The sequence below is a fragment of the Corvus kubaryi genome, unplaced genomic scaffold (assembly GCF_017639235.1).
Source record: "Corvus kubaryi isolate FWS band 111438036 unplaced genomic scaffold, C.kubaryi_AGA036_p1.0 37382, whole genome shotgun sequence".
Taxonomy (NCBI): domain Eukaryota; kingdom Metazoa; phylum Chordata; class Aves; order Passeriformes; family Corvidae; genus Corvus; species Corvus kubaryi.
Genome location: NW_024581124.1, coordinates 1,130,745 through 1,155,516, shown reverse-complemented (window position 1 = coordinate 1,155,516; position 24,772 = coordinate 1,130,745). Strand labels below are relative to the sequence as shown.

General features: G+C 41.0%; 1 protein-coding gene across 3 annotated transcripts in view; it reads left to right on the top strand.

The window, feature by feature from the left end:
* Positions 1-24,480, top strand: part of GNB1L (G protein subunit beta 1 like) — a 42,654-nt gene extending 18,174 nt beyond the window's left edge. For all 3 annotated transcript variants that reach the window (XM_042035153.1, XM_042035151.1, XM_042035152.1), the window contains exons 2-7: positions 7,751-7,878; positions 8,126-8,251; positions 10,232-10,394; positions 14,068-14,166; positions 18,849-19,064; positions 23,752-24,480. In XM_042035153.1, coding sequence (XP_041891087.1) covers positions 7,763-7,878; positions 8,126-8,251; positions 10,232-10,394; positions 14,068-14,166; positions 18,849-19,064; positions 23,752-24,018 — 987 coding nt within the window. In that variant the 5' untranslated portion in view covers positions 7,751-7,762 and the 3' untranslated portion in view covers positions 24,019-24,480. The remainder of the gene's footprint in view (positions 1-7,750; positions 7,879-8,125; positions 8,252-10,231; positions 10,395-14,067; positions 14,167-18,848; positions 19,065-23,751) is intronic.
* The last annotated feature ends 292 nt before the right edge of the window (positions 24,481-24,772 follow it).

Below are 24,772 nucleotides of genomic sequence, written 5' to 3'. Positions count from 1 at the left end.
TTATTGCCGGAACGTCTGCAAAAATGTCTGGAAGACGTTTAATTAAGCCCATGCTATCTGAGGACATTATTAGCTCTTGGAACCAAAAGATTTGTGGCTGATGCTGCACTATGCAGCACCCCTAATTAAGGAGGATGGGCAGGCAGAGCCCTGTGGCTGACAGATTGCTATGCATGGCTGAACTGGAGGCTACTCAAAACAGTCTTTTGATGGTCCTTGGCTTATCAATTTTCTGCTAGATTTCAATGATTTATCACATGTACAAACTTAAATTCATTCTAGGTCTGGTGTTATGATGAAGAGAGACTTGTATAAATCCTTTTTTCAACTTATTTTGTGTATATATAAATGCATATTCATATTCTTCAAGTTTTCAAAGTGATTAAACATTTGTTGTCTTTTTTGTCCCCCAATAATTTTATGGAGCGTGTTGTAGAGCTGAGGTACTATGGGCTTTTATGCTTTCTTTCTCCAAGCAAGGCTGGCTGTAGTTATATCATTGCACTTTCCCAAGCAATTAATGGTTTCAGAAAGTAAAACAGATGGGTGTCTTTTCCCTCATCTGCAAATAGAACCTGTTTATGAAACACTACAATTTCATCTGTTTCAGCTGTATTTCACACTGTATTTTAGGCTCCCTTGTTAAAAGCTAGTGCAATAACATGAGAGGCAGAGGCTCTCATGTTTTCAGACCCTGTATTTTTGGCATAGATGTATCCATGATATTTGTCTGTCTCCAAAATGTTTACTTCAGTAAGATTTGCAATGCCCAAAATGTTTAATTGTGTTAAAAAAGGTCAACCAGCTGATAGCTGAAGGCACATATGTCAGAATGAAAGACTGAAAAAAAATTATCAGTCTGACACAGGGGGAGTATTAGAATGATTAATGTTTATGTTAATTTATGGCTTTTACATATTGATTAATAGCTTTTTGTTCCAGTGACCAAAATGTGTAAGTGGCAATGAGATCCATATGCTAACTCAGTGTCTTTCAAATGATTATAATCATTCTTAGTTTTGTTCCCATGCTGAAACTATGTTTTCATACAGAAAATAATTGTTGTACAGTGACTTTTTTAAAAATTGCAGATGGAAGTATTTGAAAGTGAACCTCAAGACACAAGCCTGGGTTTCAATATTCTTGGAGGTTACACACTGACATTTATATACATTTTTCTTGCAAACTTCATTACTTAAAATCATAATATATTGTGGTTTAGCCTTGTTCAGGTAAGGAATGCTTACAGACAAAAAAGGTGCTAATGCTGTGAGGAGCCATTTATCTGAGTGGAAATCATTAAAAATGTGTTGCATTGCATGATGGTTATTAGTCATTTTCTTCCCTGCTCCCATTAGATTTCTTGGCATATCACCAGTTGCTGATAAGCAATTTTGTTTGCTATCTGTCCATTGACTATTACAATTAAAATGTGGAAACTTCCATCATTCATTGTCTAAATGTCAAGAGAGAAGGTAATTTTGGGAATCTCCTGAGGAAGGATGAACTCCTAACTTCCCTAGAAGTCAGTGGGAAATTGAGGTTCTCTGCATTTCTCAAACCGAGACTTTGGAAGTGTTTTTCTGAGCAGGCAGTCACTGTTAGTCATTAGAAATGATTTGGTGACTATTTAGAATGAAAGCTCTGACAGTGTTTAGTGTTCCCAACCTGTAAGAGGAAGGACTCCTGTCAGCTGTAATGTTGGCTGTGTGGCAACAGGTTTATGATATCAGCTAATAAAGGATTCTGTAACTAGGTCATATAAATCACTGCATTCCCTTTGACATTGATGTGTCGCTGACTAGCAAGTTTTGCAAGCAAGATAAAAATCTGTCTACAGTATCTGGATATGGGATTTTCTAGTGCAAGCACAAACTAATGAATGCTCCCAGTCCACTGTTGTGATTTTTTAAAATTAAGTATTGTTATTATCATAATTAATTTAGGTTTTGAAGTCACAAGTATACATCCTTCTGCTTAATCTGTACTTTGGCAGTCGTAAGTAAATAGTAATATGAAAAATAACCAATTCAAAAGAAAGCATTTCATTATCCTTACCTCTGAAAATTAAGAGTGCTTTATTAGTATATCAACTGGTTAAATCAAAAATTTCCACTAATTCTAATTTCTGCTTGACATCAATTTCTTGATTTTAAAATTTCTACTGATTTCTAATTTCCACTTGAAGTAAATTATTTTTTAAATTTGCTTTAAAGAAACCCCAGAAGTATAATACAGTTTGCATCTCAGTTTAGCACTGAAGATAGAAATGGGAGTTTTAAACTGAAAGCTGCATTGTTATATGACTGACAAATGAATTTTCATATATTCTGGGGCTCTGACCTTTGCAACTGTTTGTATAGCACTCCCACATCTCTTGATCGAGCTTCTGCTGGTTTTAGTTTTGCTAGTGCATGTTTCTGTATTTGCACACAACAGACATATCGTGTGTTTCGGGCAGCTGGGGTAAGAGTCCAAGAAGCAGGGTGCTTGGCTTTTAATTTGGGATTTTCACTCTTCCCTAAGTGTTTTGTATGTGTTAGCTCGCTACAGGACCCAGAAAGGCATCTCTTTGTACAGATGAGTTACTTTTCACCTCAGGTGCAAAGAGATTTCTTGAGTCTCACAACATCTCTTTGTATTGCTGACTTCCCTGTTTCAGTGTGTTCTTTTGGTTTGTACATGCAAAATGAAAAGCTGGGCTTAAAAATTCGTCACAACATGTCTGAAGAATTGTTTACCAAATCACATACGGGCTTTCACACCATTTGTAGTCAATAACCTATAAAAATTTACTTTTGCAGTCAGATGAGGTGAACTTTAACTCGTTCAACTTGCGTGGATTTTTCTGGCATCTCTTGTAATGATGTATGAAAATGTTACTGATTTAATGGGTTCTTGTAGCACTAAATTCTTGTTCTCTGCTTCTGAGAAGTGCCACAGAGCCAGGCAGCATTTTGTGACAGCCAGGGATGTCTAAGATATTTCCAAGTGCTGCTGTGTTCCAGCACAATTCAGTGAGGGGAATTGGGTGCTCTGGGACCCTCGGGCTGTGTCGTGGCTGTTGAGCCACGAGGAAAGGCCACAGGCCTCCCGGCAGCCTTGGTACAGGGCGTTGCTCGCGCTGAGAGTAGCTTGTGGTTTCACCACTGAGAAACCTCGTTGTCTGCTGTGGTTGGAGGCTGGAAATGTGGGAACATTGCTTTTGGAAAGCTCCTACTGCAAGGGCTGCCTGTTGGATTTTAATGGTGGAGATTGCAAATGTAATGGAACAAACAAAATTGTTTGCACTGCACTATTAACTTGAAGGGGTCTGTTATTTCCCCTGACTGCCTCTGCAGTTGCAGCTCATGACCCACTTCCAAAACACACCCATGCACTAGAGCACAGCGTGCTGTGCAACAGGGCAGAGTTTTTCAGGGGGTGCAGGTAGGCACAGAACTGCAGGCTAAAAAGGGTTTTTGTATGAATGAAAAAGCTTGGAAAGGGGGGAGAGCAATTTATTCACATCTTTCTCAACTCATTCTTTGCTCTGATTTTTCCTTTGGGAGGGTGGCACCTGGTTGACTGGGAATTGTCAAAAAATAACAGGGATTTCATATATCTGTTTGTGAGCACACCTGGATGTGTTGGATATTTTGCAGTAGTAATTATGTCTGCACACCTGCTGGTTTCAGTCCCAAATCAGTTTGCCAGACATGCCTAGGGAGATTTATTTCTCTTATACCTGAAAAAGCTCTTTTACCACTGAGTTTTTACTACTCTAAATAAGCCTAAAGAAAAATAGAAGAGGATTTTTCCTGTCTTTGCTTGAGCCGTTGGTATCTCAAAGTGAACTGTGGAGTTTGTTAGGGGGAGGAGGGTGTTTGGATGATATTTTAATAGCAATTTGTTTTTGCTTCAATGTGTGATAGAAATACAAGTGACAGGAGTGGGAACAGGAGAATTGCTGAATTCTGCTGGAATTTTTCCTGTGGGAATCTGTTAATGTTTTTAATTCTCTGAGAGATTTTTCTAAGGTAATCCTTTTGACATTTACATATTTTAAATGACTCTCATTAAATAAAAGCTTAACTTTTTTATATCAAATGCTGAAGTGATGATACTGAAATATCACTGCATAGAAATTCAGATGGTTTGAGGATTATTCTAATTGCAACCTAAGCAAAGTAAGATTTGTGAGGGATATTAATAGTGAATTGTTCTTTAAAATAATGTAATTTTGAAGGAAATTTAATTGTTCTGGCATTTAGCAGATGCGTTTTCTTAGACAAAACCATTTTTGGTACCTCATGTTTGGTGCACTCAGCCATTCACTAATTGAAACCCTCATTTGAGAAGCTGGATTTCCACTCCCCACTTGTGTAGCAAATGTGCAGGAGCCCAAGGGTTTGCAGTGCACCTTGTGAAAAATACTTCTCGTGTCTGTGTCACATCACTGTAGCTCAGCTCCTGAAGGAGGATGCTGTTACCAGCATGGGGAAGGCTGGAAGAAATAAGAAGTGGAACATCTTTTTTAAAAAAACAAAGCCTGATGGTGAGGTATTGCCTCTCTTGCAGGTGATGCCGTCTTGCAAGCAAGTACTGCCATGAGCAAAATGATTCATGTACTCATGTCTTTTAACTCCTTTCACAGGAGGCAAGAGTCATAGCATGAGGATAATAACACAGGGACGAACATACAGTGTAGCCCAGAAATGCCTTTAAATGAACTTTATTCTGTAGGTTGCACTTTGCTTGTTCAAGCCCTTGAGCCAGATTTTGCTCTCAGACCAGACTAAATACTAAGCAAATTCATTTAATTAAATTTGTTGCAGATATCCCCAGTTAACAAGAACAGATTGGTCTCCCTGAGGCTAGATAGAGTTAACAAGAAAATAAATGTTGTGCTAATTAGAGAACTCATTTTTAGACACCTGGGGTGAAACTTTAAAAAGTCCTAGAGATGTAGGATTGAAAATTCATTTGGAAATGAGTCTCAGGCTTCTAAATCACTTAGGCACTTTTGAAAAATTTTCCCAGAGGCTTTAACCATCTCACAATCATCATATTTAGCATGTTTGTAGCTGTCTGCTTAGCAAAGCACAGTATAACCATTATCTGTTTGAATCAGTACACCACAATGTATTTCATTATCCCTGTAAGGTAGAGAGACTGAGCTACCTGGTGAATTGAAGGCAGGCTGAATGTCATTTTTTTGAGGATGCTTGTGTGTCAACAGGAACAGATTGATGCTTTTATTTATTAAAGTACCAGTACACCAAATTTCCATCTCTTTGCAAGCTCATGGGATTTTCTGTAGGTACCTAAGAACTTTTTATTAAATCTTAAGTGACTTGTCCAAGCTTATGGATAACAAGGACAGGAAAGATGAAATTTTATAGTTCAACGCCTGCTGGAAGGAAAATGAGACACTAAATACTGTCACACTGCCATTCATCTGCCAAATCATGACAGGAAGTAGTAAGGACTCCATATACATTAGGTTTAATATTAAGCCAAATTTCCAGATTCACATACATGATGAGCAGAAAAGCAAGGAAAGAACCAGACTCTAAGGAGCAAAAAGTCCCTTCAATAGCTTGCAGCTCAGAAGCATGTTTTCAGTAGGGTTTTTTTTTCTGTAACTGGTCTGAGGATTTTTCTGAAATATCATCCTTGTAAAGACATGCATTAGTAGTGTCTGTTTCATGCCAGGTAAAACCCTTCCCACAGCCACGCACACACTTGCTGTCTGTCAGCAAAAACTTCTGTGTCAGTAATTAGAAAAATGCTATTAAAAACCTGCCTTGTAATCCCAGATAGCCTCTGGGTTGCCTCAGTTCTATTTCCTTGCTCAGTGCAGTGAGCCAGAATTGCTCCACTGTGAAGTGGGACCCCGCTCCTCTGACAAGCTCTTAGCTACTCTTTCATTTATCTGGTTCTACAGAGTGTCATTTTGAGGGCACCAGCACTCAGCTGTAGTGCCGCAAAGAGGTGTCCCTTGGTGACAAAATCCTTGGTCTAACAGGTTTATAACACGGGTGGAGCATGTTGCAGATGGGCACTTGGGAGCTGGATCTCACCATGGGGGCGAACCTGTACATCATGTACATCTGAAAACTCCATCTGGATCATCCAACAACTTCATAAAAGAGATGAGTCAGGGCCCTAAAACACAGAGGGTATCCACTGAGCTCATTATTTTCATACCTAATTACACAGTGCTATTGAGAGAGAACTCCACATTACACTTGAAGAATCTTGTTTCATCACTAGCCCTAAAAGATAATTGCATTTAATTAGAGCCTATAGATACCATGATGATAACTGATCTATAAACACTCAAAGGAGACCTGCAAATGAGATGCATTAGCAAGTGCATCCATTAAACACAATTTGAAAGCTGGTACTGAGGTGAGATGACAATGAAAAGTTGGGCTGTTTTGCCATGGAACTCGTAGCTCTTGCACTCTATTCTGATTCTCTGCAATTCCTCTACTGTGAACCGGCAGGCAGACAAACACCTGCTGATCTTCCCTTACTGAATTTAGAACACTTTTTGTTTAATCTGGGGTAATATATGTATGAATGGGAAAAAGTGATGAGAGTTGACACCTGCAGTTGCAAAAGCTGCCCTTTTCTATGTGAGGTTAGGTCACAAAGGAAGAAGCAGATGTACAAGCGTGGCTAGTAATGCCACAGATCGGGCAGCAAACACTTTTCATGGTGAAAATATTTGTTGTAATGCACGTTATAATGCATTTTCCAATGAACTGCAAATTGTACTTCCAGCTGAATCAGCTGCTGGTTGCCTTGCACAGGTCTGGAGAGTCATTTGCAACAAGTCAGAACACAGAAAATTTGTCCTCATCCTTCTCCAGTACTTGTGCACAGCTGCCTGCAAAGCTGTTAATGTGAAGGGAAATACCTGGTGAGGGGGCCAGAGCAGTGAGCTCCTGTGGGGATCACACAGGCTGTCCCTGTGAGCTCATCAGGAATTGTCCTCTCCTTTCCCGTGTGGGACAGGGCAGTCTGCTCCCCCATATACCGGTCCTGCTCTGTGCTGACTCAGACCGCATTCGACATGAAGCTGAAAACATCCATCTCTTGATCCTTTAGGGAATACAAACCCCTTGGAGTAAAATGTTTAGCACAGTAGTCACTCAGTTAATATGAAGTACTGCATTTTTTTTTTAAAGAAACCATGCCTAGAACCAAAAATTAAAACACTCTGGAGTAATGGGATTCTTGTGTGAAAATGATCATCACTCCCATCTCATCTGAAATTCTTTACCGTTGATATGTTCACTGCAGTGCTTTTCTGAAAAAATACAAAAGTAGTATTTTTGTGGGGAGGAAGGGGAAAGACTTAGCCAGGAGGCTAAAGTGGAATGATAAATTGCTTGCCCACCCAAATTATGGGTGTCAAGTTTCTTGTATTTTGTAGCTCTTCCCTTTAGCAGCAGGGAGAGCAGCTGACCAATTTGGGATTTACAAGTGTGCGAGAGGTGCTTGCTCATGGCCAGCTCGGAACCTTGCTGAGAGAGGAATGCAGCAAAGAGCAGGTTGGACACCTGCTTCATCAGCTCATCTTAAGAGGAAATATTTCACCCTCAACTGGGTGGCAAATAGAAAAAACATTCAGTAATGAAAATTCAAAGAGGAAAGAAGAAAAGCAAGTGTCCTGCTCAAAATATATTTAAAGTTGTCATTTCACTTTAGGCTGCCGTACCCTCTGTGATATCTGTGTCTGCTTCTCACCCCCCAGTTCATTGCTCTGATGGCTCTGCCACCTCCGGATCCACAGTTTGTGCTCAGAGGTACCAGTGCTGCAGTCCACACTCTGCATTTTTCCTGTGGAGGCCCAGAACCTGATATCCCCCTTCTTTTCTCTGGGTAAGTACACCAGGATTTCTGGCTGTGCTGAGTGCCACATGGTTGTTTCCTCTTGAATTGAAATGTATTATTTTGACAAAGTGTTTCTGGAGAAGACAGCAGCAAGCATGGTTTTGCATGATGGGTGTGTTACCTGTGCATACAACTTCAGTTTTGGAAACAAAACAAAACAAAAAAAGGAAAAGCATCAGACTCTGATCCACCTCCATGCAGTGCTCACACTAACAGCATCCCTTCCTGCTGCCAGGTCTGAGAACGGGTTTATCCATGTCTGGAACCTGAAAACACACAGAGTGGACACAGCATTGGATGGCCATGGAAGAAAATCTGTCTACTGCGTGAATACAATGGGTGGTAAAGACAGGCTTCTCAGGTTAGCAAAGCAGGCAAAAAACAGTGAAATTATTCTTGTCTCTGTGACATATTCTTGTCTCTGTGATTGAAGGGGAAAAAAAAGGGGGGGTGGGGACAAAGGATTCTCTTAATTCTGGAGCCACTTAGTTTCTCCAACACATATGGAAATGTACTGAAATACAAAAAGACAGAAAAAGTCTAGAATAAAGGCGGGGGGAAAGATACAATTAATTTCTTTATTATGTATCTTATGACATCATAACGACTTGGGATCTGTAGTGTCTTTATTACTACACTGAGAACAGTTTTTGGGTCAAGGAAGTACACTTGGATTTGAAGTTGAAAAACTTTTCATAGCTGGTTCCTGGGGAAGATTGATATAAAGAATTTATAAGTAGAGGGGAGATGGAGAAAAGGGAAGGAGGGAAGAGAAGAATCAGAGATGGAGAGTGGAAGACTGAGCAAGAATGCTGAGTTTCATGCTTTTGCTTTGTTGCAAAATATCTTCTGTTCTTGTTTAGCAAGGGAAGGTCAGGAAGATTTGTGTACTTTGGATTAGACAGGTGATCTAGAGTAGATGCCAAAGTGTCTGTATGATTAGGAGGTGTTCTGACATGTTTATCTAGAGAAGACATCTCATAATATACAGTGGAACTCATTAGCATTTATATTTCTTATCTGCTTAAGTACAATTATCAACACTCTTCCCCATAAAGTCATATTGAATGAGCACTGTTTGTATAATTATAGAGTTTTTCCGTACCTCTATTTTTGCTGTATAGTTCTAACAGTTCACATAGCAGTGCAATTTTAGGACGGCATTTACCTGTATTTTATATTTCTCTCTTGTAAAGCTAAATCACAACAATTTCTTGCAGTATCACATTGTTTGTATGCCCAGTGCTGTAAATGTTGTGTCAGTTTGTCACTCAGCTGAACAGAAGTGATGTTGAAGAAGTCCCAACAGTCTGTAGATTTACATCTCCTCTGTTTTGGTTTCATACTTCTATGAGGTGATACTGCTAATTAAGACATGGATAAGGGATTTTTGATGACTCCTCGCCCAGGTGATAACATGAAGACATATATCCTGTGCTGCTGTAGTTTATGGATTGGAAGCTTCTGCACAGTGCTACTTTGTCCCAGAGCCAGTGGGATCACATAAATCTGCAACAATTCCTGCTGTGCCCTTTATTTGGCCTCCTCACTCTGCCTGCCTGGGAGCAGCACAAAGCCTCCAGGATGGGGCTGTGCCGAGGAGTCTGTGGGAGCTGCACTTGTCCCTCGGATGCGGCCGCCGCTGCTCTCTGGCTTTGGATGTTTCAGCCACAGCATTTCCTTGAGCAATTGCTACCAGTCCCTCTCTGGTGTCTCCACACGTGCACAGTCCTAGGAGCCCTCTGTGCCCTGCCTGTGGCTGTGGGAAGTTGACCACTGAATAACTGTTGCTTTTTATTTATCTCTGATGAGGTCTTTGTTGTCTTGCTGTTTGTCTTTCAGCTGTCAATTCATGACATTTCCATTTCATTGCTAGGGTGAATGAGTGTTACATGTGTGAATCTTTGGATACCTTTGTTTCCTTTTAAATTAGATCTAATCAATGATAAAATGTAAGTATTTTTATTGTGTATATGTTCAAATGCTCATGAGACTTTATAAATATATTCACGCATATAAATAGCACAACTCAGCCTGATCAAGTCTCTCTGCACAAGGAAACAGAAACTGTGAATGCAGTGTATCTGACTGGCTCCCAGGCCCTCTCCCCTCCCAGGGATGGTTGAACCTCTTGGCCAGTTCCACAGTCGGCAGAAGGGTGGTGGCCCTGGGGACACTGAGCTCCCCCACGCTTCATGAAACACACAATTAACACCCCCACAGAAGCTGTTGGAAGCTTGGTCCATGATTGCCTGTGAAGGACCTAGTTCGAGTTACTGCCCTGCAGGCAGCCAGGCTTCTTCAGACTGCAGCTCATGGATAACTTGTTTTACTGTAACAGTCAGGGGCGCGACCAGAGGATCTGCTTGTGGGATTTAGCAGAGGGACGGACGTCAGTGACGGATTCTGTCTTCACGGAGCATGTGGGATTCTGCAGATGCTCTCTGTTAAAGGTGGCACAGGGACGCTGGCTAATGGCCATGGCAGCCAGAAGCCTGGAGGAGGTAGGAAGTGTCTCTTTCTCTGTGCTCGAGAGGTTGCTTTTGGTACTGAAATGACATCATTCAGGAGGGGAAACATAAGTGCTGTTGAATTCTCTGCTCAAGAGCAGGCAGCACAAGAAGGGCGTTTTAATCACTAATTTTACTGCCACAAGGATGACTAAATTATATAATTCATGCTTTAATAACAAGGATACCAGCCCAAGATTTGTCTGGCATTTAAGCATTTGCAGATGCTGCTGATCTTTACATGTAGGAGTTTTGAAAACTCTTCTGGTGCTGCTGAATACTGGAAACGAGTCCTTCTGGGGAACTAATGGTCAGCAGTTCTGTCCTCAGGTGGAGGTGCTTATCTTCCACCTGAAGCTGAACTGTGTTTGACAGAAGAGGGGAGGTGCAGGTGATTTGTAATGCAATATGTGGTCTTTCACTCCAGGCTAATTCTTTACCTGAAACTGGGGCTGGAAATAGTTGAATTACTATTAACAGCCAGAGGTTTGCTCCATGTGAGATAATTGCAGGGTCCATTTCAGTTCCTACTGGGTAAGTCCACATCTAATACCACTATCACAGCACTCACTGACAGCTTTGTTTGCAATGTCCACTTCTGCTTTGTAGAAATTACAGTTTTGTTTTCTACAAGGGACTGTTTGAGGACATCACACAAAAATAATATCAAATACTTGACATCAAAATACCAAAATTATGAAAGAAGAAAAAAGTGGCATAAATATGTAAAGAAATATTGTAGCTAAGTGCAAATTGCTGATGAGCATAAAAGTTCACATGCTTTTCTGGACTAGAGGTTGTGTGCCTTGAAACTGAAGGTTGCATATTTTATACATGAAGTATTAAGGACCTGTATTGCAAGAAAATGTGAACTTTTTATTATACAGAAGTTAAGCACCTATTTAGGTACTTGGTTGACTCACAGGCAGAATGTCCAGCCTTTTACAGAACTAGATATACCTGCAGACACAGCCACTGCACCAGTAAATAAAACCATTCTAAGTCCCATACCTTGTTCTGATCAAACGAAGAACTCCCTCCATTTTACAGCAGTGCTCAATAATACTTAAGTTAAACAAAATTGACAAGTGCATTCTTGTGTCAGCCAGAGAAGTCCCGGTAATGAAGAATTAAATAAGCATCTGACCCAAATAGAAGACGTTTACCCTGGTGTGGCTTACAACTCATCTCTGTTTTATTCTCATTTCTTTGCTTGGGCCCTGCAAGAGGAGAATGTTTTGCTGTCTCCTGAGGTAGAAGAGTTCCACTCTGTGTGTGAACCTTTGCATTAGAACTGTGTCATGTTTCAATAAATTCACATAAGCTCCCATAATATATAGTGCTTCCAAATAGGCAGCACTGTGTGAGACACAGTACATTTGCAGCTTATGATTAAAATTAAGACTTAATAAGTGTTTATGCTTGGCTGGTGTCCAAAAAAAGAGTAATTTTGTCTTAAAGCAGGTTCAGTCCATAAATAATGAGATCTGAACAGGCATTTATTTGTTCATGATTGCATTTAAATCACCAATTATGAGTTACATGCACTTTTCTTGCCAGTTTGCCAGAAACATGTTAAAAGCTTTATTAATGTGAAAAAGAAAAAGGGTGTGTTTCCTTGTGGCCAGTTTTAGCCACCCAGGAACACTATTAACCTCAGGCAAAGGCAAATCTTTCTCCTATTAAGCAAAACCAATATAAACACGGAACTTCAAGTTTTAGGTTACAGTTGTCAAAATATGTGAAGTAGTATTTATTTCTAAGGCTCAGTTGCCTTCAGTGCAGACAGTCTCTGGAACTGTCAATCCAGCTCAGGCAGCAGCTCATGTCTGCCTGCCTTCTGCACAAAGCTTTTCTCATTGTTTTTCTTTGGCCTTTGCAAGCCCAACTGTAGCCCTTGTACCAGTTCATCTGTTTTTAGTCATGGTAAAGCAAAGATGGTTTGGTTTTCTTTTAACCTGCAGAAGTGCATTTATCACAGCACACTTAACCTCCTTTATTACATAAAAGTTGCAGTTTTGGTCTTGCCTAGGAGGCAGTGCCCTTTGGAGAGACAGTGATGAAAGAGGCAAGATGAGAGCAGGTCATCTTCATATTTATAGCCCGTTTCCTGCCACAGCTAACTTGGTTTTTATGTTGATAGCAAGAAAGTTGACGAGAGAAAAGCATCTTTTGTTAAGAGTGGAGCTCCAAAGAACCAGAATTCCCAGATGATCAAACTTTGGTCTGTTCCCAGGTTTGGTCTGCAGACTGGATGGCTCTTGGCTGTAGTCAGTATTCCTCAAATCTGGAAAACAGTTTCCTGCTCTATTGCTCAGTGGCTTTCAAAAGCATTGTGTGTTGTGTGCAGTACACTGTACTCGCAGTCCTAGAGTGCAGCTGGCTTTTGGCAGGCTGGCTGACAGCCTCTAGAAATAGGAAGATGTTCTGGCAAGCTTTGAACTAAAGGTACGGGATTGGAAAGCCATCGCAGCTGCCGTGGCTTGATTGATGGCTCCCAGAGGAGCCGTATTTGTGTAATACCTCATCTCAGATGCTTAAGGAAATTCACACAACTGGGCTGTCCAACAGCACTGTTGGGCTCTTGCACATTCTGGAAGAGCCTACAGTGGCTGGTGATGCTGGATTTATCAAATATTTCAAGTCATTTAATTTTACCACATAATGCAAACAATTGTTTATTTAATTAGAAGAAAAGATCACCTTGGTGATTAAGTATGCATGTGAGAAAGTGATGATCCTGGCAGCAGGTTTTTGATACCCAAGAGCTTCTGTTTCTCCAGAGTTCCAGGCTTGAGAACCAGCCCAGAGTTGAGGCACTGCTGTGTCAATCAAGAGTCTCAAAATCTTCCAGTGCCAAACTAAAAAGGCAGACTCCCCTGATCTTGCCTGCCATCATCCTGAGCTGGAAATGAGCTACTTCCTTGGCAGAGGAACAACTTGCCCAGTGTTTAAAAAAAAAAAAAGAAAGAAATCAAAACCACCCAAACCAGGTCTGTGATTCATTACCATTGGTGCAAGCAACAATGGAAGCTGCTCTGTAGAGGGAACAGGTGTTTAACACAGCATTGTCTGACCCTGCTCAGACAACACTGCATTAAAAATACCTGAGTGCAGACACTGCTACAACCAGCCTTAGCTGCTAATTCTGGGTTACAATTTGTTAGTGCAGTCAGCAGTAAAGAAAAAATCCCCTTTGCATGTATACACTGCCTGTGTTTCCATGCAAGCTCTGTGTTACCATAACAGCTCAGAGGAGAGAATGCAAGTATCCACAGGTGAATACAGCCAAAAAATTAGCAACAGAGATGGAAAAAGGGGAAAGAAAGCAGGGTGTGTGTTCAGATTAAGCAGTCTGCAGTATTATCTGTTGTGTGCACAGTGTCATCCACTGTTTGGAAAGTAGGCTGTAATTAAAGAGAAGAGTGGAAGAAGAGGATGTGTTCACTCTAGCAGTTGTGTCTGGTCTTCCCTAAAACAATGCACTTCTTTAGCTAGCTGTAGATTCCCCTTAAAGCTCCAACTTAGCATGCGTTCCTCACTTTCCTCCGGACAGTTTTTACTGGAAGAGCTTATACTAACCTTAATCACCTTAAAAGACTTATGTTTTTAACAGCAGAATTTTCACCTGGAGCCTGACCAACTCCTGTTGTTTTCCTGATGTCAGGTTCAGATTTTGGAGCTGCCATCCAAGACGTCAGTCTGTACCTTGAAGCCAGAGGTGGGTGCCAAGCTGGGCATGCCCATGTGTCTGAAGTTATGGCAGGTAAGGCAAGAGTGCCTGCTAATTGTGAAATGTTTTCCCTGTGATTCATTTTATATGAAGCACATGAATCTTTCTTCACTTGGATTTTGATTTATTATCAAACCAATCAAGTAATTATACTATTAAAGGGGGGAAAGATTTGTGAACATCCTTAATGTAACTTTCAGAGCTTTCCAAGCTTTAATGGAAGATTTGCAAATGCTCAAGGAAAGCTTTGTATCCTTAGGATAGATACAGTTTTTGCATCAATCAAGAGGAAAATGAGTGACTTACCAAAGCCAGTTGTTTGATACGGTTTCTCACTGCATTAAGAATGATGATAAATAATTGGGTTGCTTAAAAACAGTGGTTTTAATGGCAGGTTCCATTCACTTCAGTGCCCTCAGGATGAGGAAACACTCTGAACATTTGTATTCCAGATATACAATAGGAACAAAATATTTATGGTGGTACTGACTTTGGACAAAAAGGTAAATAAAAGTAGTTAGTGAAAAAACCTCACATTTGCAAAATATTTAGCAGATAATGTTTATGGGCTGCCAGTAGTGAACACAAGTAATACAAAAAGGTGGCAGTAGAGGGAGGAAGGAGTTCAGATTGAAATCTCCAGAGAATTGGTGGCAAAGCTGATTCCCATGTAACCCCCTCACAACACACTGCTACAGGTCTACAGGACCATCTGAGCTGATGCCAGGTGTGTAATTCCTACAGGCTCATTGGAACATTTGTGTTGGTTTCGGCTGAAAACATTATCAATTGAAGTTTGAGGCCTCGGTGTCTTCACCCGAGATCCTGAACCAACTGAAGTCTAGAGGAATTCAGTTGCTGACTTCAGACAAAAGCAAGAGAGGCCATAGTTCAAGTTTCATGCTGTAATTAAAAAGTAGGAAAAAAAAAATAAATAGGCTGATTAGGCTTTTGTTAAACAAAGTTTCTCCTAAAAATGCAATCAGTGTTCAGTGCTTGATGAAGTGAATGGGTCTTTCTGTCTCCTTGACATTTTTTAATAGATGGAGATAACTGGAAATGTTCAGTGTTGAAAATTTTTCTTGCCTGTATAAGAAGTTCTCTGTCTTGCCATATTTTCTACATGGATTAATATTGCTATTCCTCTAGGAAGCAGAGCAGGTGCAGTGTCTTAATTTTATATAGTTTTTAATTTTGTTGCCAGTGGGGATAAAGCAGAGGACTGGGAACTGGGAGAGGTAAATTATTCCGTGCAAATTCTGACTTTGGAAACTCACCATAACTTCCTAGACTGCACCAGGCAAGTATAGATAATCCCTTAGAGTCTCACAGCTGTATTTGCTCTTTTACAAATGTGTGCAACTTGGTTTAAAGGCACGGGGAAGAAGATACCCTTAAGGGAAATAATTGCATGTGGTGTACCAAAGTGATGCTCTGCATTCTGTTCTGTGGTTGCACTGGAAGTGGCTCGCTGAGTAACCCTGTAACCATAAACCAGGAGAACACGAGCTCACCCAGCTGCAGCCCTTCCTGAACAGAGGCCATCCAGGATTTCTTTGTACACCACTGTGTTGGGCAATACAGACATACCCAGGAGATGAACACTCCCAGCCCAGCGCTCAGGGGTTGCCTAAGAGACTATTTGATGTTGCTTATGGCACAGTAAATTAACAAGTTGAAACAAGCTGACAGGGAGAGCCCCATAAAGGTCTGAAGGAAGAGTGCTCGGGGTGGTTGTCCAAGAGTTTGGGGGCTGCAGCCAGGTACCATCATATTTTTCTGCAATTCAAGGAAACAACAAACCTCCCCAGCAGCAATGTGAATGAGAAACGTTACTGTAGAGCAGAAGGCAACTGAGATTAGGCTTGTAGATTAAGCCTCACTGGCTTCTCCTAAGCAGTCAAAAAGCTTGCAGCTATTTATTTTGTTCTTTTGAGCACTTTCCCCCCTTATTTTTCTAGGTCTATCCTTAAAGATATTAGTTCATTCAATTTCTTTTGAAGATTCATGTTCTTAAATACATTGTCTCTTCAGTTTCACACCTTCCTGCTATTACTAATTGGGTGGAGTAGGATTTGTAGGAGTAAGGATAGTCTTCCCTTAAATTTTTTGCACTCCTTGGGGAAGGCACCATATTGCATAATGGTGCAAACAAAATAATTCAACAAGAATAATACATGTCGAAACTGGAAATGCCGAGTTACTACTTTATATAAACTATTGCAATTATTCCTGTTGAGTTGACAGGAGATCACCTTTTCTTCCTTCCTTGACAGTTATCCAAATGCAACAACAAAATGTTCTGCTTAGGAAGAGCAATGATTTATAATTTCATTTTTTTACTGAAACAGAACGTGCATGGTGAGACTTCTCTCCAACAGTGTCTGTTACTGGGAATTGAAATAAATAGGCCGTTGTGAAGCACTGCTTGGTGAGTCCAGGCTCAGACCAAGAGCTCCACTGATCTTTCAATAGCTTTTATTGTTTTAGTTCATGTACCCCTTGAAATATTACACTTCATATAGTTAGGAAAGTCAGGAAGAAGTAGTGTGGAAGACCTACATTTCATAGGAAACAGTACTTGGATTTTAAAATAGACCAGTCTTAGATCTCACTTGCAAATTACTGTTTTTCAAATCTGAAGTGTGATACCCACAGCACATAAAAAGAAAAGGTTTTGCTTGGTATTCCCAAAATGCCGAGCACTCACCTGTCTCTGCTGTCAGCATAAGGGTGAGGAGCTCCTTTGGAAGCCACCATCCCACTTGGAGTAGGGAGAGGAGCTGACGTGTTTCACTGCCTGATGACAGCTACCTTCTGTAAGCCCCCGGCTCTGAGGGAGTCTTCTGCTCACAGAAGAGCAGCACAAATAATTGTGGAGATTTTTTATGCTCAAACTGGGGGCTTTTTTTAAACTTAAAAGTAGCTATGAAATACTTCGTTTTACTTTGAAGGTTTTACCCTTTATTAAATACAAATAAAATCTGGAATGTTCATTTTATTCAGATTTTTTTAAAACTTTTTTGATATCTGGTATCAAAAACCAGATATTCTGTATCCAAATTACCTGGTGAGTTAACATTAATTCACATTTATCTGACATATATTCATTGCTCTGATGTTATATTATTTCAGCAAATCAAGAATTTGACAGAAAAATTGTTCATAGTTCTGGGCACTAAGAGAGACCTGCTTTGTGGGCCTTTCTAGCCAGAGCATGCCTCCACCTTTTCAAAGGAAAAAGGATCTTAAAGGAAGGAAGGAGGCTCCTTCAAGATCCCAGGTGTGGACAGACCTGTTCAGAAGGATGATGTAGGGGGTTTCCTACATTTACAAGGATTTCCCCTTGGTTTCCTTCTTTTAAGGAGAGGTGTTGTTCCATGCCCAGGGAACTCCATTCCTCATTCAAACACTTCTCTAGGCACAGTAAGGCCAAGGAAGCACATGAGGCTGGTACTCAGCAGTCGTTTTACTCAGACCACCCATCTCTTGTTAGTTTAACTCCCCCCAGAACATAGAATAACCAGTGGGAGAACAGTCTGGACCATTAATAGAGGCAGTGAGCCTTTGGCCACTACAGGTTTGTATCATGACATTGACAGCCAGCGGGTTTGACCTCATTCAATAATGTGATACTGGTAAAAATTAATTCTTTATGTCCTTTACCTTTATTTTAATTGAATACTGACCAAACAAATCCTGGAGGAGCAGACGGTGTTTGGAAAGGTCTGAATACCCTGTTGGATACATTTCTTAGATGTGCCTACATGAGGTGGTAATAATCCCAATGTCTATTTTGATATTTCTTCTCCTATTAAAGAAATAACTGGCATTAACAGATGCCTCTTTTTTAGTTGCTTTTCATTAGGGATTTGCATCTTCACTCTCGTAACCAGTTACTGCTTACAGAATCATTAGTCTTTTGGCTGGAGCAATGATGAATATTTTCCTTAAGTGTGACATGTAATCCAGTAATGTTCCCTTCTTTGAGTTATTTCAGAGGCTTAAATAAATTAGGTGTCTGCCCAGGGTGCCCTGCCCTTTGGCCTGTGACATCATTAATCAAAATAGCTTTCAATTGGTTACAGTGGACTCGGGTGCCCATTAACCCCTTGGTGACTGACCCAGAGATTCCTGCTGGGAGGTTCAGTGTTTACCTTTGAGCACTGTGGAGCACCTGGGCACACGATCCCTCTGTGCAGCCCTGCACTTGGCAGTGTGGAACTGGAACCCCTAAGCAGGGCACTTCTCAATGCTCATACAGGGTTGTATTGCTTGAGAGTAACTCACCTGCTCTGTGGAATTTTTTTTAAGAAGTGCAAACAAAGTTCAGACCATGAAATAAAGCTCCTGAAAATTTCAGGCAGGCTCTTTTCAGGTGTTAGAGAGGGCAATAGTTTGGATTTTCAGACAGAAATTTTCTCTCTCTGTATGTATATATATGTGTGTGTATGTTAAATATATATAATATATATAAAATTTAGAATTTGATATGTAGATATAATGCTGTAGTAATGTTTAGTAATTTAGTAATGCTTTCTGTAAGTGGATGGAATATCAAAATTTGACATCCAGACTTCTAAATTTTTTTTCACTTCTACACCAGTCAGCATTTTAATTAATTCTCTTGGTGCTTGGACTAAAACCTACACAGGGATGGTAATTTTCCTAACAGACTATTTACTTCTCAAACAATTTTATTTTTCCTTAATCAGCTCAACTGTGATTCACAACCTGTGCTTCTGGCTGGCTATGAAGATGGATCAGTTGTCCTCTGGAATGTATCAATGGGAAAAGTGTTGAGCCAACTGATTTGCCACCAGGAGCCAGTGATGAGCCTTGACTTTGATGCGGAGAAGGCCAAGGGGATCTCGGGCTCATCTGAAAAGGTGCTTAGCATCTGGAGCCTCAATGAGCAACAGAACCTCCAGGTCAGGATCACTGGCCCTCTAGTGTCATTTATCCCACTTTGCACTAACAGTTTGATAGACTAAAAAAATATTTAGTCATGAAGAGGAGTTGTTGCAGATCTCTAGCTAATTAATCACAGACTGGTTAGAATGTCTGTGCTATGTGACTAGACTTAGCAAAAGATGGTATTTTAAAAAAAAAGAAAAAAAACCCTCTCTCACATGTTTCTGGTTTTACCAAAGTTGCAACAGGCACACAGGCCTAGCATTACTCAAGCCATTGCCTCTGTATCTTCATTTATCACATTAGTAGTATCCAGCTCTCGGAATGTCCTAAACATTATAAATGAGTTATAAAAATGAGAAACAAAGGATTGCTTTTCCAGAGGTTCTGCTTGAATGGCTATAGCAAGCTTTCCACTGTGGGAAAGACAGAAGTATTCCATTAAATACTTCACAAACAGAAAGAGTAGGAGTAGCCCAGCTAGCACCAAGAGAACATGAGGTTTAGGCACCCAGCTTCCTTTGGCACCTACAGAGCCCAGCGAGAGACACAAGATCAGGCAAATGGCTCCCCCAGTTTGTGTCTGAGCTGTGGTACCGTGAGTGGCTGGGTTAGAAGGAGGTCGTGTAATCCCCAGCTCAGGCTGTGCTAGGGAATGGCCATAAACACTGCTTTCATCTAGACAACTTCAGCAACAGTGCCAAGGCGTTAAGTGCGATCTGGAAATGTAGGTGTGGAAATAAAGTGCAAAAAGGCTCATGAAAATTAAAATGGCCCATGCATAACATCTCCACTGCTGAGTGCTTTAACCTTTTTAAAGTGTCAGTTGTTCCATGAACAAGGGAGAGGGCCTGAACCAGCCCCTGTGTGCCCATGAGAGAAGCGAGCTGCTGGATACACCAGTTCATGGGAGAACAATAATTGCTGTTCCACCTTGCAGCTTTTATGGAGATCTTTTTTTTAAATAGTAGAGCAAGTTAATGCTGTTTTCTGAATGATGCTAGAGGAAGAAAAGCACATGCTGGGACATCCAGTGGTGACTCGTCACCTGGGGGACACTGTAAACGTGTGGAATCTGTGAGGCATCACCACAGCACCTGCATTTCTGGGGTGGCAGGGCACTAAGTGTGTGTGGTGTAAACACATCCAGTGGAGGGGAAGCTTGGAGGACATGGCAGTCAATGAGGACGAGTCTGAACTTTAATAAGCAATACAACATGACCTGAAAGAGGCACTCCACACTCTGAACAAGTAGTGAAGGTGTTTTAAGCCACAAGTCTGACACACAGTTGTCATGGTTTGGGTTTGTTGGTTTTTGGTCATGTTTGCTCTCCCACTGCCCAGCCTCCCCCTGCTCCCCCATCTGCACCAGGTGTCCTTAACTCAGGGAATTGGAAGGAAGGTGAGCAATCCCAGTAGGAAACTTGGTATTGAGACTCTTAGGTCAAGGTGACAGAAATCTGACATCATGACAGGCTTCTTAAATTTTCAAATACTCTGGTGGTGGAGAGAAAGTTGTTCTTTCATTAATTAAAGCAAAACTTGTTTGCCTCAGTTCAAAGAAAATATTGTTCTTTTTACTTATTTACTTATTTAAAAGCACATTTTACTTATGAGTTAACCGTATGCAGGGCTACAGGCACAACTCGTGGGAAAAACAGTTGTTCACCTGAAATATTCCAAGTATTGTTTTTCACAAGGTGTTCCCATTCCCAGGGGATGTAGGATTTGCACCTCACCTTCAGCACCTCACACTGAGAGATAGAAAGTTTCCTCAGAAGAAATTTAAATGCCAAATATTATAAGCTACAAGCAATGTTCCTGTGCTTCATGGGAGCATGAATGCCCTAAAAAAATGCATCTTTCATATGAGCACTAGAGATTGTCAAGGACATAGATTAAGTTTTTTTCCACTATTGCATTAATAATATAAACCAGATGGGGATTTTTTTCCCCCTGACATTCCAGGTACCTGAGGTAATGGTAGACGTTGGAAAGCCACTCAGTGGCACATTATTTTTATTCGAAAAGGTTTTAATAAGTAAGCGTGGTGCGCAGCTATCTGCCGTTGGAGAGGGAATGACGCAATGATGGTACTGCAGCTCTGTTTTAAGTGGCAGTGTTCCAGTGTGTCAATGAATAGATGATGAAGGTAACTGCAGAGTTTATTGCTATGGGGAAAGTTTGGTGTATTGTCTTCTACAGGAAAGTTGCTGAAATCATCACTGTCAGCAAATGATGGGATTGGTTATGAGCCTTCTGATTTAGATGAGATAGTGTAATTATGTGATGATGTTTGTGGTAGAATGTAGGAGGTAAACAGCTTCTGCAGGTGAATAAACAAAGTAGAACTAAGAAATCTCATAACCACAGAAGCTTCTTTATATATGACAAGAGAAAAAATCCTATAAGCTGTAATGTAATTTTTGTTGGTTCAGTTGCTGAGATGTTTCCCCCAAATGCTGAAGCTTAGTCTACTGCTATTTTGGCTATTTTCCTAATAAACAGAGGGCTTAAAGATATGCTTTGGGTGTAGATGCACGTGTCCTTGGTCATGACTGGCTGAAAGCAGCTCACCTGTTTTTACCTCTTTGTTTTCCTAATTACAAGCTGGTTTTCTGGTTAGGAAATTATGTTGCTATTTGACTGCTGTAGTTAGTGATTGACTGTAGTAAGTCCCAGGATGGCACAAACCCTGGCAGTAGGATTACACCTGGCTGCATATACCTTGAGCAAGTTTTCTCCTTTGTGTTGCGTTTCTCTCTCACTCTTGTATTTGCAGATCATGCACAAATGCCCACTGTTCCCTCATGTTCCATAGCCAAAAGGCATCACCATTACAGGCTTCCTTTTCAAGTTGTAGCTTGCTGAGGACATGCCATTTCTCCAGTTGCCCTGATTTTGCTGTATGGATCTTGCCCACATAATTGACAGTAATGATGGGAGCACCACGCCCAGGATTGGTTATAGCCATTAGCTAATAGTTACAGAGTAAGGCCCAGCCTACATTTGCCAGGCTAGTGATGTAAGGAATAAATCCTCCCTTGCCAGGATATTTACACCAACAAAACTTCCACTGAGGCCATGCTGCATTAGACCTACGCTGGGGAGTTTGGAACATATGTACTAACAAAAAGCACAGGTTTTACAGTAGCAGCCCCACAAAAAGGCCCCCATACAGGCTCCTATTTCTCATTAGGCTTGTGCAAAACTTGCTGTCCTCTGTTCTGTTGTAGACACAATCTTCAGGTCCTCTTTAAAAAAGAAATGTACAGAGCCTGTAAGAAGCATGGGAAGTTTCATTCAGCCTTTTGTCTTACCGAACCGCACAGCTCCTGCTGTTTGAGTAGGTAGCTGGGCAGTTCTTACATAGTTGAAAAATAATTGCTTATGGCTTTGTGCCTGCAAGATTCCAATATGTGTTCAGCTGCATCTGAAACCAACCTTGACCAACATTCCTGGAATTTTCTACATCCAGAATAAAGGTTAAAATTATGTGCAATTAATATGTTTTTATAACCCTGTACTAGCTATGCATCATGGAATGTCCTTCAAGGAGGAAAGCTGCTCAGGTGTAATGTGCTTGTCAATCCCTTCCTGCCTCAGACAAACAGTAAACACCACACAGTGAATTAAAACAGGCACTGGATGATACTAAGCTTTGGTACAGGATAGCTACAGACTCAGGCTTAAGGAGATAGTGGCATTAATGTGTCATTTCCAATTGTACTTAAAAATAATAGCAGTTCAGGACCAGCTTTATAAGCCAAAGGTGTTTTCACCATTGTGACAGAAGCTGAGCTGTTCCAGTACATACACACACACACACACGTGTGCGTATTCTGCATGTGTTCGCTCATACAAGTTACCTGAGGTGAGAACAGCAAAGGTGTATTACTCTGAGCTTTGTGCTTCAAGAGAAGCTCGTGTCAGTGAAGCGAAAATGTTTCTTTCCAGGGGCTAAGTCCTGTGCAGCCCCAGTGCCTCCTGAAGGAAGCCAAATGCCTCCCAATTAAATTGTGCCCCTCAGAAACCTGTGCCCCAGTAGTCTCCAAACAGTAACAAAAGGCTTCCAAGACTGAAATCAGTAACTTGGCCATAATGCCTTCCTTGGATTTGGTGTAAATAGAAGTCTCTTGGGAAGGAGTACTAGAAATACAGATTTCCTGACCCTGTAACCCAATACCTGGAAGCATTCCTTTCTCAAGACTGAGGTAAATGCTACAACAGCTTATTGGGGGCTTTGTGAGGAGCCACAGTAGTAGAAGTGAGTAGCAGGTAACTTAAACATCAGCTCAGAAGGGTCTCAGCTTGGGAATATTGGAGAAGCAGGGAAAATATATGGCCTTAGCTTTGAACGTTGCAGCTCATACAAGAATAGCTGGAAGAAAAGGACAAAGCTCTGCTCAAAACCTTGACTCAGAGCTTCACTTGTGACAGAATATATATAGCTTTAAATGCAAAATAAACTAAAAGCATACAAGGGATGGGTTTATTTTGTGAAAATTACTCTGAAGATGGGAGGCTCAAGGCGTTTTGTCTCTGTCTATCATTGTTCTCACTGTCCACCACATGGTGAAAAGCTCCACTCTCCACTCTCTCACACTGGTGTGTGGGGTGGGCACTACACCTGCTGAAGTCCCAAAAGATTCCTTTTTCTTCTGTTTTGAACAATTAGAGCTCATCTGTAACTTTTTCCCAAAGGTTTACAAAACACACGAACTTGTCAACGCTGGCATATCTGATATCACCATCCGTGCAGACAAGAAGATTTTGGCAACAGCAGGGTGGGATCATCGCATCAGGATCTTTGGCTGGAAAAAGCTGAAGCCCTTAGCAGTGCTGGACTATCACACAGCAACTGTCCACTGTGTGTCCTTCTCAGATCACAGCAACCCCCGGGAGAGACTGCTGGCAGCTGGCTCCAAAGATCAGCGCATCAGTGTCTGGTCCATATATGCTCAGACATGATACATTCTGCACTGCCATGGACTAGGAAAACAGGACTGGTGGAGCAATCCCTAACTCTGGAATTCAGACATGCATGTGGGGAAGTGGTAGAATCTGTCTCCAGGCTGAAGTGAAGAGTCCTAGGTTAATTCTTATGCTGCTTGTTTAAGCTGTAAGTTTTGTCTTCCAGAGGGGAAAGTAAATTTTTAAAATTCATAACAAGCAGAACGAGGCCAGTCACAAACAAAGACCCGGAATAAGTCACTTTGGGTTCTGCTACAGGTTTTGCAACACCTTTCCTTTGGCAGGTTGCTGACATAACTTGTGCCAATATCTTTTGTAAAAAAGGACTGGAATCCCTCAAACTGCGGTGGGGGCAGAATATGTCTGTTTGTAACTAATTTCTGGATCCAAGAATCTGAATCAGTGTAAAATATCACTCTTTCTTGAAAATTTATACCCATTAAACTACCTCCAGTGGTTTCTCATTGTCAGTTACTTTTTCTTCCCCATAACTGAAAGGCTATCAGAACACCCTTGATTTGTTCACACTTCTGTCAGTTTCTAACTTAAACCAACAGCCAGGAATGTGACTAGGGACGGCCTTTGGCATTTATGAATTTCATTATGTCTCCTGTCACCTCAAGCCTCACAATTAATCACAAGAAGGGGAAAAAATGTCCCCCAACACTGCACTGCAAAGCTATGTAAAGCCTTTTACAGAGCCAGTGCTAAATCCTTTCCACAGACTGATGAGCTGAAGGATTTAAACTCG